Below are 18,059 nucleotides of genomic sequence, written 5' to 3'. Positions count from 1 at the left end.
AGAATTAATGGCAATTCATATAAATTGACATTGATGCTTTTGAAATGTTGTTGATAGGTTGGTAGAATTATCCTAGTATTTATGTCAGTGGAATAAAAATTAAATGATACTTAGGTAAAGGTTTAGAGAGACCTTTCTATACTTATATTATTATAGCATAAAGGTTGTCGGGTCCTTAAACCTAATATTCTGAGTCCTTTTATATTCTTGTAATTATAGAATTTATAGATGTATATTAGTGTAATTCTAAAAAGCTCCATATTCTGAAGTTTTTGTAAAGTTTTGTGTTCATACATAGTTTTAATCTAACTTTCTTTCATTTAAGCTTTAGAACAAAATTCAGTAGCCTTTTGAATATTATAATTCAAAATTTTCTTTAATTGGCAACTTTAAAAATAAAACTAATTGGTTGAATATATTACTTCATATTCTTATTTTCATGGAAAATTAATTTAGCATGTTCCAGTCCAGAACTTACTAGCCGCTAACTTCATACAATATATATTACGGCCAATACAAACTTCTAAAAGTAAAATTCATAATCCTACGGACTAAATTGACAAATGACTGACAGGTAAAATGATACCAGGAACAGCAAAATTAAAATAGGGAAGGGTATATGTCGATAACAATATATCGACAAGTTGTAAAGTACATACAACAGACACGTTTAAATCAAGAATAAGTATATTAGTTTCAAATAAGAGGTACACATTTTGGTTTGTTCTATGTATCTTCGAGGTAGTGGATGGATGCCACGCATTTTTACCCACTAGTTTTAAAACATAAAAAGGTTTCCGAGCCTGTAGGTAAAAAGTAAAATGCCATGTCCGACGATAATCAATTATCTGTCACGCTATGGCAAGTATGTCATAAATATCTATATAATTTTCGAATAATATTATTGCTGCTTCGAAATAAAAAAAATATCTCTAATTAGCGGTCTACAGACCTTTTGATCTGTCGAAATCACAGAAAAAGTTGGTATATTGATTAGCCGATCAAATTGCCAATTTCATTGTCCCGTCTGGGTACACCTTAAATCTACGATGTAATCATAATTTAAATACCGATAAGAACGACACTGGCCAAACTGTGGCAACATTCGTTCACACTTACTTGTCAATTTGGTCCGTAGGTTTATGGATTTTACTTTAACTAGTTGCATCAGTTGCATGAGTGGTCGGAATCGAGTTTCCTTGAGATACAACTATTACATGTTCCAAAGGTCACAATTATGCAGTATTGCTGAACGAAACGCATTTCGGAGTTTACCTAACACGCCGCTAGATGTCACTGACCCTATTGGCAAACTAACAAACGATATTTTTTACGTTGTACCTATAAGCCAACAAATTGTTTTTCGCCAAATCAAGTTTTCTTCTTCTTGATTTCTCGAAAACAGATAGCAAAATTGCATGTTATCTATGAGTGCAAAGTAATTTCACACAAATTTGAACTTGATGTCTTAGGCCTGCTGACAGAATTTACCAGAAAACGATAGTTTTGAATCATAAATATTGAGAAGTATTTTGTTCATGTTAAGTAGAATAAATACACGTCTGTTCATGAAGAAGAAAGTCAGTTCCTGGTAGCGGAGAGAAAGATTTTTAGTAAGGTCCTGGGACCTATTCAGAGAAACGATGACAACTGGAGGATCCGGAAAAATGCCGAGATCGAGGAGTTAGAGGCCGAACCCAATATACCCAAAACGAAAGCCCACAGACTTCGCTAGTTCGGTCACTTAGAATGGGACTCGATCGGGCTGTCAAGAGAGCGTTCTTGGGTCAACCGGCTGGTGGCCGTCCGGCGGGTCGACCCAGGTATCGCTGGGAGGACTGTGGTGCTGTCAAGAGAGCGTTCTTGGGTCAACCGGCTGGTGGCCGTCCGGCGGGTCGACCCAGGTATCGCTGGGAGGACTGTGGTGCTGTCAAGAGAGCGTTCTTGGGTCAACCGGCTGGTGGCCGTCCGGCGGGTCGACCCAGGTATCGCTGGGAGGACTGTGGTACTGTCAAGAGAGCGTTCTTGGGTCAACCGGCTGGTGGCCGTCCGGCGGGTCGACCCAGGTATCGCTGGGAGGACAGTGTGGTGGCGGATCTGCGTCGGCTTCAAGTCAATGACTGGCAAGAGGCTGCGCAGGCTCGGGACAGGTGGCGATCTCTCGTTTCGGCCAAGATTCACTTTGGATCACTGAGCCAAAATAGTTAGTTAGTATGTATGTATATGTATGTATAAACTCTTTATTGTACAAAACACAAAACACAAATATGACACAGGATAGACAGTACAAACCCTTTAAGGGATTTCTTCCAGCTAACCTTTGAGTAGGTGAAATGTGATGAAGAATGGTAGACAAATATAGCACTTAGTACAACAGTATAGGAAAGCCCATAAAAATATAAAAGAGACTAAAACAAAAATAATAAAATAAAATTGGAATAAAAGGTACATCAAATATAAAGAATATATAACAATATATATAGTAAATAAATATATATTTATATATAGTATCTATAACTATGTGTATGTGTGATGATAATAAGTAGACATATTCTATTTAATGTTTTTTTTTTATAATTGACTCTTCTTTTTTTATATAACTGTCACATAATTGTCTTATGAAGTACGTATTCTCAATAGTTTAACGAGTTGCATTAGATTACGTATGCAAGGTAGTTAAAAATGTAAACATCTGCAGGCTCATGCCGGGAGTTAAGAGCTAACTTCATACAATATACATTACGAGCAATACAAACTTGTAACTAGTTGAGTGGTCGGAACTCGGAACTATGTCGGAAATTGTTGCTCTGGATGTGTTATACAAGTTTTAGAGATGCAAGTTGTTAATAGTAGGATGTAGTATAATAGTCTATATAAGATAGGTGCGACTGGGATGCTCAAAAACATCTTAACAAACTGACAATATAGACGTGTTCAATACCTGTGAGAATCTTTGTTGTAAAGTTTGTATGAAACAAAGTTTGTTTTAATGAACACTTATTTTATGTACAGTTCTCTTATAATAAGTTTCAATTGAAAGGGTATCCAATAGATACTTTTCGGATTTCGCAATCAAATAGTGTTAAATACTCTTTGTCTCATTTTTAAAGCGTGAATTTTACCAACTATAATGAATATGATAGTGACTAGTCTTTATTAGTCACTAATTATGATATCAAGTCCTTATGAGTAGAGAGTTTGCCCAGGAGTGGGCACAAAATAGGTCAAGAAACAAAAAAAATCTAAATATAATATAGGTACCCAATTTTTATGTCTACTTTTACACTTATGACGATTAATTATAATGTCACTCACTAAATATATGTAATTTGTTCCAGGGCTTCTATCATGGGATTCGAACGAGCACCAGGTCGACCTGGAGGCCGAGCTGGCCACCCTCACGGCGCAGGCACCCGAGGGGGAGGAGGCCAGATATGGTGAGCTATCTCTTTCTTACTAACCTTCCTTTACATTGGGATGAATGAGAAGGCGTGTAACATGTAGCATTTATTTGTGATGCGAGCGGGGAAGAACTAATTCATCTTGACTCATCTAATATTTTAGCGCCTGATAAATGATACAGGCAAATAATTCCATTTGCGAAATTGCTGAGATAGATTAATAAGCTCTGCTTATTTAAGACCTCCCTTGAAAGTGATAAAGATGATTTTCAAATCACTAAAATCGGGATAAAACTTTATATCCTATGTCTTATATCCTTCCTCTTGTGAGATAAATGAACACCAGAGCTGGAAGAAGCCAGATATTGCCTTGCTCTACGATATGGGGTTCTTCAGGAAGCAGGTATTAAGGGTTCTCAAAGGTCGGCAGCGCATAAGTGGCTCGTTTGCTGCCTATTTCATAAAAAACCGGCCAAGAGCGTGTCGGGCCACGCTCAGTGTAGGGTTCCGTAGTTTTCCGTATTTTTCTCAAAAACTACTGAACCTATCAAGTTCAAAATAATTTTCTTAGAAAGTCTTTATAAAGTTCTACTTTTGAGATTTTTTTCATATTTTTTAAACATATATTATGGTTCAAAAGTTAGAGGGGGGACCTCCTTTTTTTCCTTTAGAAGCGATTATTTCCGAAAATATTAATATTGTCAAAAAACAATCTTAGTAAACCCTTATTCATTTTTAAACACCTATCCAACAATATATCACACGTTGTGGTTGGAATGAAAAAAAAATCAGCCCCCACTTTACATGGGGGGGGTACCCTAATAAAACATTTTTGCCATTTTTTATTTTTGCACTTTGTTGGCGTGATTGATATACATATTGGTACCAAATTTCAACGAATTTAATGAGCCATAATAGTAGTATTTTTATATATATATATTACCTGACTTTATAACTTCTTATATTATTTTAGTGTTATGTTCAAACTAGGGTTTCGATATATTTCAAAGAATTGGAAAATAATTACAATGTAATTACAATGTAATTATTTTGATGCCAATAAATCAAAGATTTGTATAATTAAAAACCGGCCAAGAGCGTGTCGGGCCACGCTCAGTGTAGGGTTCCGTAGTTTTCCGTATTTTTCTCAAAAACTACTGAACCTATCAAGTTCAAAACAATTTTCCAAGAAAGTCTTTATAAAGTTCTACTTTTGTGATTTTTTTCATATTTTTGAAACATATGGTTCAAAAGTTAGAGGGGGGGGACGCACTTTTTTTTTCTTTAGGAGCGATTATTTCCGAAATTATTAATATTATCGAAAAACGATCTTCGTAAACCCTTATTCATTTTTAAATACCTATCCAACAATATATCACACGTTGGGGTTCGAATGAAAAAAAATATCAGCCCCCACTTTACATGTAGGGGGGTACCCTAATAAAACATTTTTTTCCATTTTTTATTTTTGCACTTTGTTGGCGTGATTGATATACATATTGGTACCAAATTTCAGCTTTCTTGTGCTAACGGTTACTGATATTATCCGCGGACGGACGGACGGACGGACGGACAGACAGACATAGTTGACTACGGAACCCTAAAAAAGCATGGTCAGATATCCCTTTCTTACTCGAAACTTCCAAATTGAAGGTTCCATCTTGGCTGAAGATGAACGGAGACGGAGAGAAGGTATGTGTTTGCAAAAGCGCACAGCTTGAATGCAGATAATCTCATCCACCACTTTTGCCCTTAAAAAATATATATATTTCACTTGTCGTATGTACGGGCCAGGCCAGACCGGTCGTCAAAATAGAACGAAATAGACTATTGAAATAAGAAATTAGGACTTTATTTTGTTTATTAAATGAATAATTCTCACAAAACAACTTAAACCCACCAGGCAATTACTTTTACATTAACGTGTAATTATTTTATCCGCTAATCCATCGTCACTGAACTTTACGCTTTGTAAGAAAATCACGTTTCAGTTTAAAGCTTTTGTCTCGAGGTTTACGTTGTTTTTACGGCGCCGGATTAACCTACGTTTTAGCATGATACTTTGTTTTCCCCTCACTAGCTCGGAAACACGTGTTTTGTCCTTTAATACCAGCGGGTAAAAACGCATTTTATCCACTAGTGGGTAAAGTAATTTGACCTTGAATAAAGTCAAATTAATTGCTTCAAAATTGATAAAAGTAGGTGAATCTAGTAATAAAGATGATTTACCACCTGTGGAACTACTAGAAGCAGTGATAAACGCAATTTTTGCTTGTAGTTTCCTCGCTATAGTGAGGGGAAAAGTTTTGTGTTACACTCGGGTGCAAATGTATTTTACTTCTCGTGTGTTAAAAAACTCGCAAGTTCAGGATTCTATTCTCGAACCACTCGCTTCGCTCGTGGTTCAACTATATAATCCTTTCACTTGCTCGTTTTTCAATTCCACACTCGGCGTTAAAATACAACTTTGCCCCCTTGTATAACAAATAACTATTAACGGTGTAAAGGCAGTGATAGCGTTTTTTATTACCTTGAAACATTGTAAAATGTAAAGGCGCATCTACACCGCAATTTATTTATTTACCTATATAAAATAGTACATTGTGCAACAAGGGGAGGAAGTTGAATATTACTATCGAGAGTAAGTTAAATCGCGACGGCTTGCCGGAGCGATTTAAAGACTTAGTTAGTAATATTCATACTCCCCGAGTTACCCAGCAATGTAAAAAATATATAAATAGATGTAAAAAAGTTAAGTACTTTACAAGAAATTTCATTGTTCCCTTGGGAGAACGATTTTTCTATAACTCACGCTCCGCCTGCGTGCTATAGCACATTAAAAGTGCGGATGTGATGAAACAATAAATATTGTACAACAACGCGGAATAGCCATAGATACAAACTAGGCCTGGATTCATTTTTTTTTAAACTCGAAAACTCGTGTTTCTCAGGACTTTAGACTAAGCTAGATCAATTTTCCGAAAACCCCACATAACAAATTTCAGCGAATTCGTTAGCGCAGTTTCTGAGATCACCGGTATATAAATATAAATAAATGAATAAGTATACAAGAATTGCTCGTTTAAAGGTATAATTTAATTTATTTGTTATTTAAGGCAACAAATGGTACCTAATGGCTAATACATAATACATTATTGAAGATTTAAAAGCTTATTGGGTTCGTTCTCAAAAAAGTGGCACCGTCAGGGTAAAGTGAATGAAAAAAAATGAAAATGGTTTTTTGTACCTTTTTGGATTTAAATATGTTTTTGAGTGCATCAATGATACGGAATTTGCAGGAGGGAACGAAATAGTCGTAAAAACGTAGAACTTATAGCGAGTTGAAATTTTAGACATACAGGAGAAAGTGAATAGACAGGGTAGCAGGGAAAACGTGGCAGGATAAAGAGAGTTTGAATAAAAAAACAAGTTTACCACTAATAATTCAACGTATATCGACTATTATGATTTCGTTAGGATTCAATTTTTTTTCTTTAAGTAGAAACAAAAGCAAAAAAAAGTATTTTATTAAACAATATCCATTATTTTTTATTCAAAACAGTTGAAGTACAGTAAATATCTGATTATTATTTTCAGTCACGATGCCTGCAGTGTTTGACTGGTAGAGAATGCCTTAAGGCATTATGTACACCATTTTGTACTTTTTTATGTGCAATAAAGAATAAATAAATAAGTACCTACAATCACAGTCTTGTAAAACAACAAAGCACATATCATGATTCACAATGTGAGTTGTACTTGTGCATGTAATGCCTGCAATGGCTGCCCCAGTGGAAGAGTTGGTTCGTCTCCTTGATGTCTCCTTGGTAACATATGTCGAGATAATGAGGTCAGTATTTAAAATGAGGGCCACTCTAGGGCCGGACGGTGTGCCTTGGCTCTTTAAACATCTTGGAAGTAGATTACGTGGCCACATTGACGACTGCCTCCGAGAGGGTATAAATTCTCGTTGGAAGGTGGGCAGACTGTGCCTTTCGAAAAAGGGTAGTCCAGCTGACTGTCCCTTAGGATACCGTCCCATTGCCCTCCTAGATGAAACTGGCACGATGTTGAGCGCATCATCGTAAGTCTCATCTACTGCTGTGCACGCATTTTGAAAGACACGTGCCCAAACATCAGAGATCGGGTTCTGGGAGGAGCGATAGACGCAATTGATGCGCTGCATAAATACAGCGGTCTGGTAGCAGAGAAAAGGCAGGGAGCTATCGCAGTATCTCTTGACATTGCCAATTACTTCGGCTTTCTTCCTTATGTGGTAATAAAATAGGCGCATTGCTTCCACGATGCGCCTTTCTATTTGAAGATCATCATTCACCATATGGCATTACCTTGCAGATAGAGTACTGCTCAATGAATCAGGAGGAAGATGCCTAGAAAGACGAATGGAGTGTGGTGTTCCTACCGGCTGCGCCATATAAACGTATAGGGACAGGTCAATGAGACTACGTGCTCAAATCAAGACTGATTTCTTTATTCTTCTTCTTACCCACATGCATATTCATAATAATCATAACCTACCCTCAGTTTTCCACAGGGGTCGGTACTGGGCGCCTGCTCTGGAGCATTGGCTTTGACTTGGCTATCAGAGTAGTCCAACTTCTCCGCATGATCACCATTTGTTATGCCGATGACACAATAGTAGCCGTGAGGGGAAGAAAGTACCAGGATAATAAGGAGAGCCACAGTGGCAACTGAGCTCACAGTTAGGCGCATTAATTTGTTTGGGCTTGCGGTGTTACTTGCCACGACCGATGACGTGGTTTTCGAAGGAAAGGTTGGCTTCTGCCCGAAGAAAGTGATTGCTGCCGACCTAGCCAAAATGATAATCGTTGACGCTATACGCCGATCGAAATGTAATCTGGTTCTGTAATGCCTATATGCAAGAGCGATAGGGATGTTGCCTTGCCTATTGGCGGTGAGGCGGTCCCTCTTACGCCCCAAATTAAGTACTTGGGCTCAAAAACCAAATTAAGTACTCCGAGGAACATTTTATCAAATTGGTTCCTAGCCTCGTCGGGACTGCTTCGGCGCTGAGCAGACTATTGCCTAATATCGAAGGACCCAATGCCCCATATCGGCACTTATATGCGAACGTCATCCGCAGCGTGTATACAAAATTTCAGCTCAGTCGGTTGAATATTTCTGCTTCAAATTGGGTTGCAAGATTTGACCTCCACATACATACAAACATACATACATACATACATTGCAAGTTAGTAAAAACCATGTCAAGATAGCTTTTTTTTTACTTGTATTTCTTTATCCTGTCAACAGTCACTTTACCCTGCAGAGTGATGGCAGGATAAAGTTACACAGGGTGTAGTGAAAATCTGATTAACTAGATATTATCTCCGAAACTGTTGATAATACAACTGTCATAATTTTAATATACATAATTATACTTCAATACAACATTAAAATGTTATTGGTAAAAAAACTGCCGTATTAATATTTTAAAATAACCATGCCAGAATAAAGTGGACATACCTGTTACAAACTCCGAACGTCACACTTTGAAAACTTCTAACCACAAGACCGCAGCACCTCACACACAAACCTTTACACCGGCGGCTAGAACCATACTGGCTACGTGTTTTACGTATATTAGGGCCTCAATAAGACTTTCTGTGTGTGAGTGAGGTGCAATACCACGGACGCACAGGATATAGAGAAAATATCGCTGGACAAACTTTGAAGGTGAAAATTAGTGTTCAAAAGTAATCGAAACATCCCGTGCAGCGTATATTTAAGAATATAGTAGTCTATTCTCTACAAAAAACGATATTTTATTATCATAAAACTGCAATTTAATAATCTATAGAGCGAAAACTTGAGCAGTGTCGCGTTGTGACAAGGCAGGGTACAGTAGAAAACGGTCTTCTTTATTTTTTTTTTACAAAAGTATTATATTTATAGAAAAAATATGTGTTGGCCTCGATGTGTCACGTTAATGCCCACTTATGAAAATTTTAATTATATGTGAAAATTATAATATAATTTGTATATTATATTTCGCATACTTTCTATTCAAAAACGTGATGGCAGGGTACGATGCCACTATTTTGAGAATTACCCCTTGCCAGTATAACATAAAACAGAAAGTAGACAACACAACAATTAAATACAGCAATAAAACATTCACTTAGTGGCGGTCATGACACACTCAAAATGCCGCGATAGGATTTATATCTATAATGTTATAGATGTAATTCAAATCCCTTTCAAATTCAAAATAATTTAATGCCCCTTTTTGTTGTTGCTTTTTCTTCTTCTGCTTAAAAATGTCTCTTTCATTTCAACCAGAAACATGATGTGTTTTTCAACACTCAATATTGGTTCAATCCGCATATCCACGACCTATCGGTTTTATCGGTTTTTCAGACCAGCGGCGGGCTAACGACGCGGACGCTCGCCGCAATCATTTTCACATCATTGGACATTTTTGGTGGAAGGAATTAGAACGAACTGGGGCATCAAATATTTGACTCCGTGACACAGATTATTAAGACGCTACAGGAGCGAAAATGCTAAAATGGAATGGAGCCCCCTTTCAATTTGGGAATTCTAGTTTAATATACTAGTTTTATTAACTAGATTAATCGAAAAAAAAATGTTCATTAAGAACAACTCAGTCAAAAGATATTGCGAAAAAATCTTTAAAATTCAGGTTCCACTCTCGACTGTTTCCTCCTTCAAAACTTATTCAATTGGAACGAAATTTGAGAATCTGAATAACAATGAAATAATCTGTGTTGGACCGTTTAGTTTTTTGGCTAATTGTTACCAATCTTGAGTACCACGCCTTTTTTGCGCCGTAATCAAAAAGGCCGTTTTTGGAAATTTTTGATTGGATCTAGCGTCTTTAAAAATAAAAATATCAAAAAAAAAACTTGTATAATCCACCGTGCTACATTACGGCCAGCCGTTATCAAAAACAGGACCGTTTTGAAATGCAATGGCTCCTGTATTGTTTGTTCTGACACAGGCATATAGGTATTTTTTTAAGCTCATTCAAATATAAGAATGAAATTTGGAAAGTGGTAAAGCCTAAGACCGGCCATTATAGGCACCACCACTTTATTAGTGTTAATGTTAACATATAATTTCATTGATAAGAACACAGGTCAAATTTATCTTGAAGTGTGATGATATTGATGAGAAAACACTTTAATTAACATACATAATTATCTGATAAAATCATCCATTACTCATCATTTTGAATGAATTGAACACTTGAAAATTTGATATTCGAGTCAATTCAATTTTAAAGTAATTAATGATTCAGGGAGAAATGTCGCCTTATGTTTTGTCTGTATTGTAAAAAACGCAGGACTAGTTTCTTAAATAATTTCTAGGTGAATTTTCTTTACGATGGATGTTTATCATACGTTGACATTCCGGCATATTTCAAAAATGAAAAAGATTTTTTTATTCCCGTATAAACACATGAATTGCCTAAATTATCATCATTTGACCCAAAAACACATTACCAACCGAAATTCGCATTTTTCCGACCTCATAAACTGCCAAATTAGACCAGTGTGCGTAGCCGAATGCACAAACGCTCACGAAACGCTCACGATAATATCTCTTTCGTAGCTATCTATCTCTATCCCTCTTGCACATTAGCGCGACAGAGCCAGACTACATTTCTACGGCGTTTCATATTGCAGAAATGCCATTCGGCTATGGGGCCAGATCTTATATCGTAACATCTTCGCAATTCTGGCAAACCTAATTTACGTGAACGTAATTTACGGTTTTGAATTTAGGTTACGATCTTTCGAGAAGTTAAGAAGGTATAAATTATCAAAGTTTTATTGAAATAAGGAATTATATTTTTGTTATTCGTATAGATACTATATTTGACGAAGCCTGTGCTGTGGATTTATTTTGTACTGACTTTATTTGCTTATTTATTGAATAAATTATTTAAATCAGAAAAAAAAAGATTTGTAGAGAAGGTATAATTATAATAATCCGACCCCTTTGGGTTGGAAGTTCAGATGGCAGTCACTTTCGTAAAACTAGTGCATATGCCAAATCTTGGGATTATTTGTCACAGCGGACCCCAGGCTCCCATGAGCCGAGGGGATAACGCAAGGAGGATGATGGTAGAACCGAAGAATGATGGAAAAAAATCAGATGACGAAGATCGGATCTAGTGCGTAAATTACAATATTATTATGATACATTGTTCTAAGGCAACTACTGATTTTATTTTTATGTACTCTAATCGTAGTGCGAAACCGCTCTAAGAGCTTATTTATTTATTATTTTTATTAACAACATAACAATGTTTCCGTTAAGTGGTAAAAATGCGGCAATTCAGTTCTCAACTGGAGATTTATGTGAGAATTGTACCAGGATAGCAGAAATAGCGAGAAATAAGTAATCCAGGATTACCTTCGCCCCGTAGGGACGCTCGCGTAGGTATCTTCAGCAACTTTTACCTGAATTCTAGATTTTATTTTACTTTACATACGTTTATTTATCAAAATGAAAGCAATTGAAAGCGTTTATATAAGAAAACCTCTTTCGATAACAATAGTAGGTACATTACTACATAAAATGGAAAAAAGAAGGAAAAAAAATTGCATCAAAAAACGCACCAAAAATCAAATATTACCTAAGCCCCGTAACACTTGCAGTCTGCACGTCTGCAAAGCCTCTTATAGTTTTTTTCTATGGCTAAATATCTAAATGTTATTACACAAAAACCTGTGACTGGAAATTAAATAATTTTTAAGAAAAAAAACCGCCGCCTGGGGGAAGGTGAAAGCTATACTTGCGAATGTTGGATTATGTAGAAATGTGTAGGTATTTTTTTTAACTGCTTTTAATGCTTTAATTATTTGATGGCAACAAAAATCAATATACGTATACCGTTAAGGTTTGACGAATTTCCTCAATTCCTCATGAATCCGATTATGAGAAATCGAAGCTTGACAAAATTTGACTTGAAAAGTCAATATGCTTAACAAATATAACTAAATAAATGTTACTGTTCTGAACTTAAGTGCATGCTGTTCTAATAAAAATACCAAAGTCACTATAAGCGTGCCGTTCAGATTTGAGGAGTTCCGTTCTGACCATCATTAGGAGTTCCACTGCACCAAATGTCACTGTTCTGGGCGTAAGTGCATGCTGTTCTTATAAAAATACCAAAGTCACTATAAGCGTGCCGTTCAGATTTGAGGAGTTCCGTTCTGAACATCATCAGCAGTTCCACTGCACCAAATGTCACTGTTCCGTACGTAAATGCATGTTGTTCCTTTAAAAACACAAAAATCGCCATATGTATGCCTTTCAGATTTGAGGAGTTACCTCGATTTCTCCAGGATCCCATCATCAGAACTGGGTTTTGAGAAAAATGGGACCAATCTGTATGCATATACATTCAATAAAAAAAAATTCTAATTCTGCCCAGTAACGACGGAGATATCGAGGAACAAACATTAAAAAAAAATACAGACGAATAGAGAACCACCTTCTTTTGAGAGATTTGAGGCGGCGGTTAAAAAGCGGACTTTGCCGGCATAGACCTACAAGATTTGTATGAAATTCCATTACCGACCTCTTGTACTAGCCGCACCTGAAACGTCATACTACGCGGCCAATAATATAAGGCACATATTCATCAATATTTCATTGTGTCTAATTACCATGTTTGAGGAAAATATTATAGCAAATATTCGGCGGTAACACTTCGTAATTCGGTGTATCTACTTTTAGTCTCGGTATTCGGTAAAAATCACAATTTGCGGCATCTCTACTAAGTACATTACGCATTAATACCTCGTATTGGGATTTTCCTCACTTCTCGGTCTCTTCAAACGCACGTAATCGCGTTATGTGATTTAGAACGGTACTCGAATTTTTTTATATTTTTATAGATATTTTTCTGTTGCTTTAATCGTCTCAAGATTTTTTTTTTTACATTTGCTTATTATGTTATTGGAGCGTTTTTATCGAAAATATTTTTTGATACGATCAATACGATCATTTTGATCACCACGGCTCATGGAAGCTTGGGGTCCGCTTTGACAAGATTTGGCATAGACACTAGTTTTACGAAAGCGACGACCATCTGACCTTCCAACCCGAAGGGTAACTAGGCCTTATTGGAACTAGTCTGGTTTCCTCACGATGTTTTCCTTCACCGAAAAGCGACTGGCAAATATCAAATGACATTTATTTAGCACATAAGTTCCGAAAACTCATTGATACGAGCCGGGGTGGAACCCGCGACCTCTGGATTGAAAGTCGCACGCTCTTACCACTGAGCCACCAGTGCCTACCTACCTATACAAATCGAAATAACATTGACAACTTCTTTTACCTCTCTTTTGAAAGTAATTTATGCAAAAAGGCATACAAGTGCGTAAAAAAGGAAGTTCGAAACGAGTGGCGATAAATTAAAACACGACCGAAGGGAGTGTTTTAGATCGACACGAGTTACGAATTTCCTTTTCGCACGTGTATCGTACGACGTTTTTCAGTACAGACGAGCTTCCAAAGTTTCGACCTAGCATAATATATAATGAACCACTTCTCGCACTAGTGCGTAAAGAAAACACCATCTGTACTGAAAAACATATTTTATTCGTGAACACAGTCAGTGTGTGAGTTAAAGTTAATCAATTTTTTCGCAGCACATTTTTAATTCACTCTAACATAATTAAACTAAACTAGAAGCCTATTTCTAACTGTAATTAACTCCAATATCAAATACCAGTCCGTCGGCCCTCCGTTCCCATTCTCTCACAATGGATTCAACTCTCGACCAAAGTACGTAGCCAAATGCACAAACGCTTACGATAATACCGTTATCGCAGCTGTCTCTATCGCCATAAATTAAATATAACAAGATCATACCATCCCATACATTAAAATGCGACCGCCTACGAACGCGCTTACACTCCACCACACATAAATGACGCCACAAAAAATACCTTGTCGCCACCGATTATTTGTAGATTGGCATTAAGTTTCAATTCCGAGCCGTAAATCTATGTCAAAAGTGACAGTTAACCACAGATGTCATATATACCATAGATCAAGCAAACTTATCTACTTAGCGTGTCAAATGAACTCAGTGAAATCCACTGAGTTGTCCGTTTTTACTCGCAGCTTGCAGCTTTCGGGCGTCAATTTTTGTAAGTTGAAGTCAACCAAAACATAAAAAATGCCTCGTTACGTGATATTCAATTGCAACAACACACAAATTATGAACAATCAAGAGTACTGAGACATATTTAAAATTACAGGCAAGAATCAACTTCAGTACAAAATTTGACACGCTCGGCCCCTATACAAATATATGAATTTGTTTCTTCTATCTAAATTAAGTTCTGTGCAGTTAACGCCATCTACAAGTATAATCGAAAGCTACCAGACATTTTTTTTGTGGCGCCATCTATGTGTGGTGGAGTGTAAGCGCGGTCTTAGGCGGTCGCATTTTAATGTATGGGATGGTATGATCTTGTTATATTTAATTTATGCTACCGCTCTTCCGTATTGCCGCGACAGAGCCAGACTGCGATTCCATCAGCGGCTACCGTCGGCGATTGTCATTTCGGCTAGCCCGGCAGAATTGTTCTGAAGTCCTACTGAGCTAAGAGCCACTTTGCAATAGATCTGAATGGTAATGTCAAATGGGAGTCCCTTGTTCATACAGTCTTGTTAGTTTGACTTTGAGCAATGTAATCGGTGAGTAATGTATCGGTGATATTGTCTGTGTGCTGGATAGTTCTATTGTCGAGCATGTTGATGCTATATTAACTACGAGTATGAACAAATCATAATGAAATGAATGAGGAGGCTTTATGACATTTTATCCCGCCAGGCGGCGCCTGTGCAAGTGATGTCATGTATATGAGAAGGAAATTTTTTTTCTCGCTCTGACTTAAGAAATGATACTCGTATTGGCATGGTTCGGTAATGTCTTATGGCTATTAAACAAAAACCTACAGATAAAGGTGGCGCCATCTGTCATAATCTTTCAGTGTGGCTCCTAATTGCCTGATATAGCACATGATCAAAACTGCTTAGTTTTCATAGTCTTTTACACATATAATTTCCAATATCACATAATTATATAATATTACATTTAACACATATAATTTCCAGAAAAAAAAAACGATTTCATAGCTACCGCGGCTCGTTACTTCTTTGTTTTATTTCTATAACGTGCTATAACCTAAAAACGAGTATAACGAACAATTCTTGTACAGCATACCATCCAAAATGAAACTCGCACAATAACCTTTTTGCCAACATAACCCCAAAAACACGACACGCCGTCATCGCCAGATATCTGCGAAATATTGTTGCAAAAAACGGTTGGCAGCATTGGGAACAAAAGAGGTTTTGTTGCGGAATCTGGCCGCGCCCGCTGGCAACACTGGCTTAATGCCATTGTGGCCAATGTACGCGCCAGTTTCGGTTATGAATACGTGGCTTATGTTATTATATGATGTTTAATCTTATGGTATTTATCCATTATAATTATGAGCTAAGACATAATTATGTAACTCCGTATAGACAGATAAACTCTAAGAAAAAAAACGTACCTCGGAACCATAGAGAACATAGGTACGGTGGGCTAGATGGCGATACAACTTTGGGGGACTCTCAGCTAGATGGCGCTAATAATGATATTTGACATTTTAACACATATCAAGATAAGAATATGGGCCAAATTGTCAAAACTGAGGTTCAAAAGTTTTAAGGCTGTGTCGAGAGATGGCAGTCTATGCACTGTGACTACACATTTTTCTTTGGCAGTAACTCTCTAGAAACTCGAGGTCCTCTTTGTTATGAGTTAACGAGTACAGAGCCAAAATCGTTATTGAGACCGAGTATGTTTGTAAATTTGACAATAGTATCCTACGGACTGCGCCAGATAATACAAAATTTAAACGAAAAACCTACTGTTTACATTTATTTTCAAGAAGAATAAAATATAAAATTAACATTTTTTGTTAATTATCTTATTGTTTAGACAGTTAAATTAATTAGAAACTTACACTTTTGTTTACGAATTATCATCGATGTACGTACATAAATAGGTACCTAGTTACTACTTCAAAAGCTGCGAATAAATTAACTCTAAATCAACATTTTCTTTCCTTTAAAAACCAACTTTAAAAAAAATGTACATTTTAGAAACCTAGGACTAACATAGCTGGTATGGTAAACAAATATTTTCCATTCAATTTATTTTTAAAGGCTCTAACGAAACATGAAATGCAAGGCCATCACATGTCAGCGCCATGCAAATCCGGAACAAAGTCAGTTTGCAACAGAATTTTTGCGCTAAAACATTTTTACTTAGAAACTATCGGCCAGTCCGTATAGCTTGATTTTTTGTTGTGTATTCAATTAATCCCTTGGAACTCACGTAAAAAACATTTTTGATAAATTTATGATTAGATTTTTCGAGTTATTGAATGCGTACAGGTGCCTGTACGTATAGTACGTACGTAAAGCCATGCCTGTATCCCCAAAAGAGGTAGACACAGATCATAAAATTTATAATGATTTAAAATTATAGTGACATTAAATAAAAAGTAAGCTCTCTTTATAGATCTTTTGGCTTGGTCACATCTCGGACACTGGCAATCAAATATATGAAAAAGGCGCATTCCTAACACACATTCTAAGCTTGTGTAGGTTGAACGCGTACTATGCTTGTATGAGTGAAATATGACAGGTTGACGGTTCGCTTTTTGACAGGCGGTAACTGTGAGGTAACCGAGAGGGGGTAGGCGGCGCTTTCAGTGGGGAGCGGAAGTGGCCATACTATTATACTGTGGCTTGGTGAAACATTACAGTCACCGGCAAAAATATGTGATGATTTCTATACATTGTCACATCAACGTTTTGTTTGAAATGTCATACGAATTTGTCAAATGATTAAAAGCGACAAGGTACAGAAATCATCGTTTATTTTATGCCAGTGACTGTACACTAAATGTTGTTACTTACATGTGCTGAAAGGCCTAGAAGCACCTAATTTATGGGTTTTTTTAAGCAGGTAACCGAAATAGACCTAAGCTCCATTAATCTTAATGTCGATACCCGGTACCCACTTCAATTACTTCGGTAATATATATGAAACTCTGCCTTTCTAGACCTGCGTCAAGACAAACAAAAGGAATAAAGAATAAAAGATGTTAGGATACGTTCCTTGAATTAGTTTTTTACTTGAATACTTTTAACGGCCGCATCCAAATCTTAAGGAAGGTGGTTTTCAATTCGTTTGTATTTTTTAAATTCTTTTTTATGTTTGTTCCACGATATCTCCGTCGTTACTGGACCGATTTAAAAAAAAATTGATCTAATACATACATGCATACAGATTAGTCCCATTTTTATCACAAGCCAGTTCTGATGATGGGATCCTGGAGAAATTGAGGGAACTCCTCAAATCTGAAAGGCATACATATGGTGATTTTTGTGTTTTTATAAGAACAGCATGCATTTACGTACGGAACAGTGACATTTGGTGCAGTGGAACTGCTTAGTAGGCTTAATAGCCTAGCTTCTAGCTGAGATGATTTTAGAACCGTGTGGTGACGGGTTAAGAATTTCATCTCGATCTTTCTTGGATTAAATTGCGGCGTAGGCGAG

General features: G+C 36.7%; 1 protein-coding gene across 1 annotated transcript in view; it reads left to right on the top strand.

Moving 5' to 3' along the window:
• LOC125233897 (microtubule-associated protein futsch) overlaps positions 1 to 18,059 on the top strand; it is a 290,060-nt gene that overhangs the window by 202,044 nt on the left and 69,957 nt on the right. Inside the window, exon 2 of the mRNA XM_048140062.1 lies at positions 3,339 to 3,437. Within this exon, the coding sequence (XP_047996019.1) occupies positions 3,339 to 3,437 (99 nt within the window). The remainder of the gene's footprint in view (positions 1 to 3,338; positions 3,438 to 18,059) is intronic.

Source organism: Leguminivora glycinivorella, chromosome 15 (genome assembly GCF_023078275.1).
Source record: "Leguminivora glycinivorella isolate SPB_JAAS2020 chromosome 15, LegGlyc_1.1, whole genome shotgun sequence".
In the NCBI taxonomy this organism is placed as follows: domain Eukaryota; kingdom Metazoa; phylum Arthropoda; class Insecta; order Lepidoptera; family Tortricidae; genus Leguminivora; species Leguminivora glycinivorella.
The sequence above is the reverse complement of the archived record's forward strand: the minus strand, read 5'-3'. Positions and strand labels throughout refer to the sequence as shown.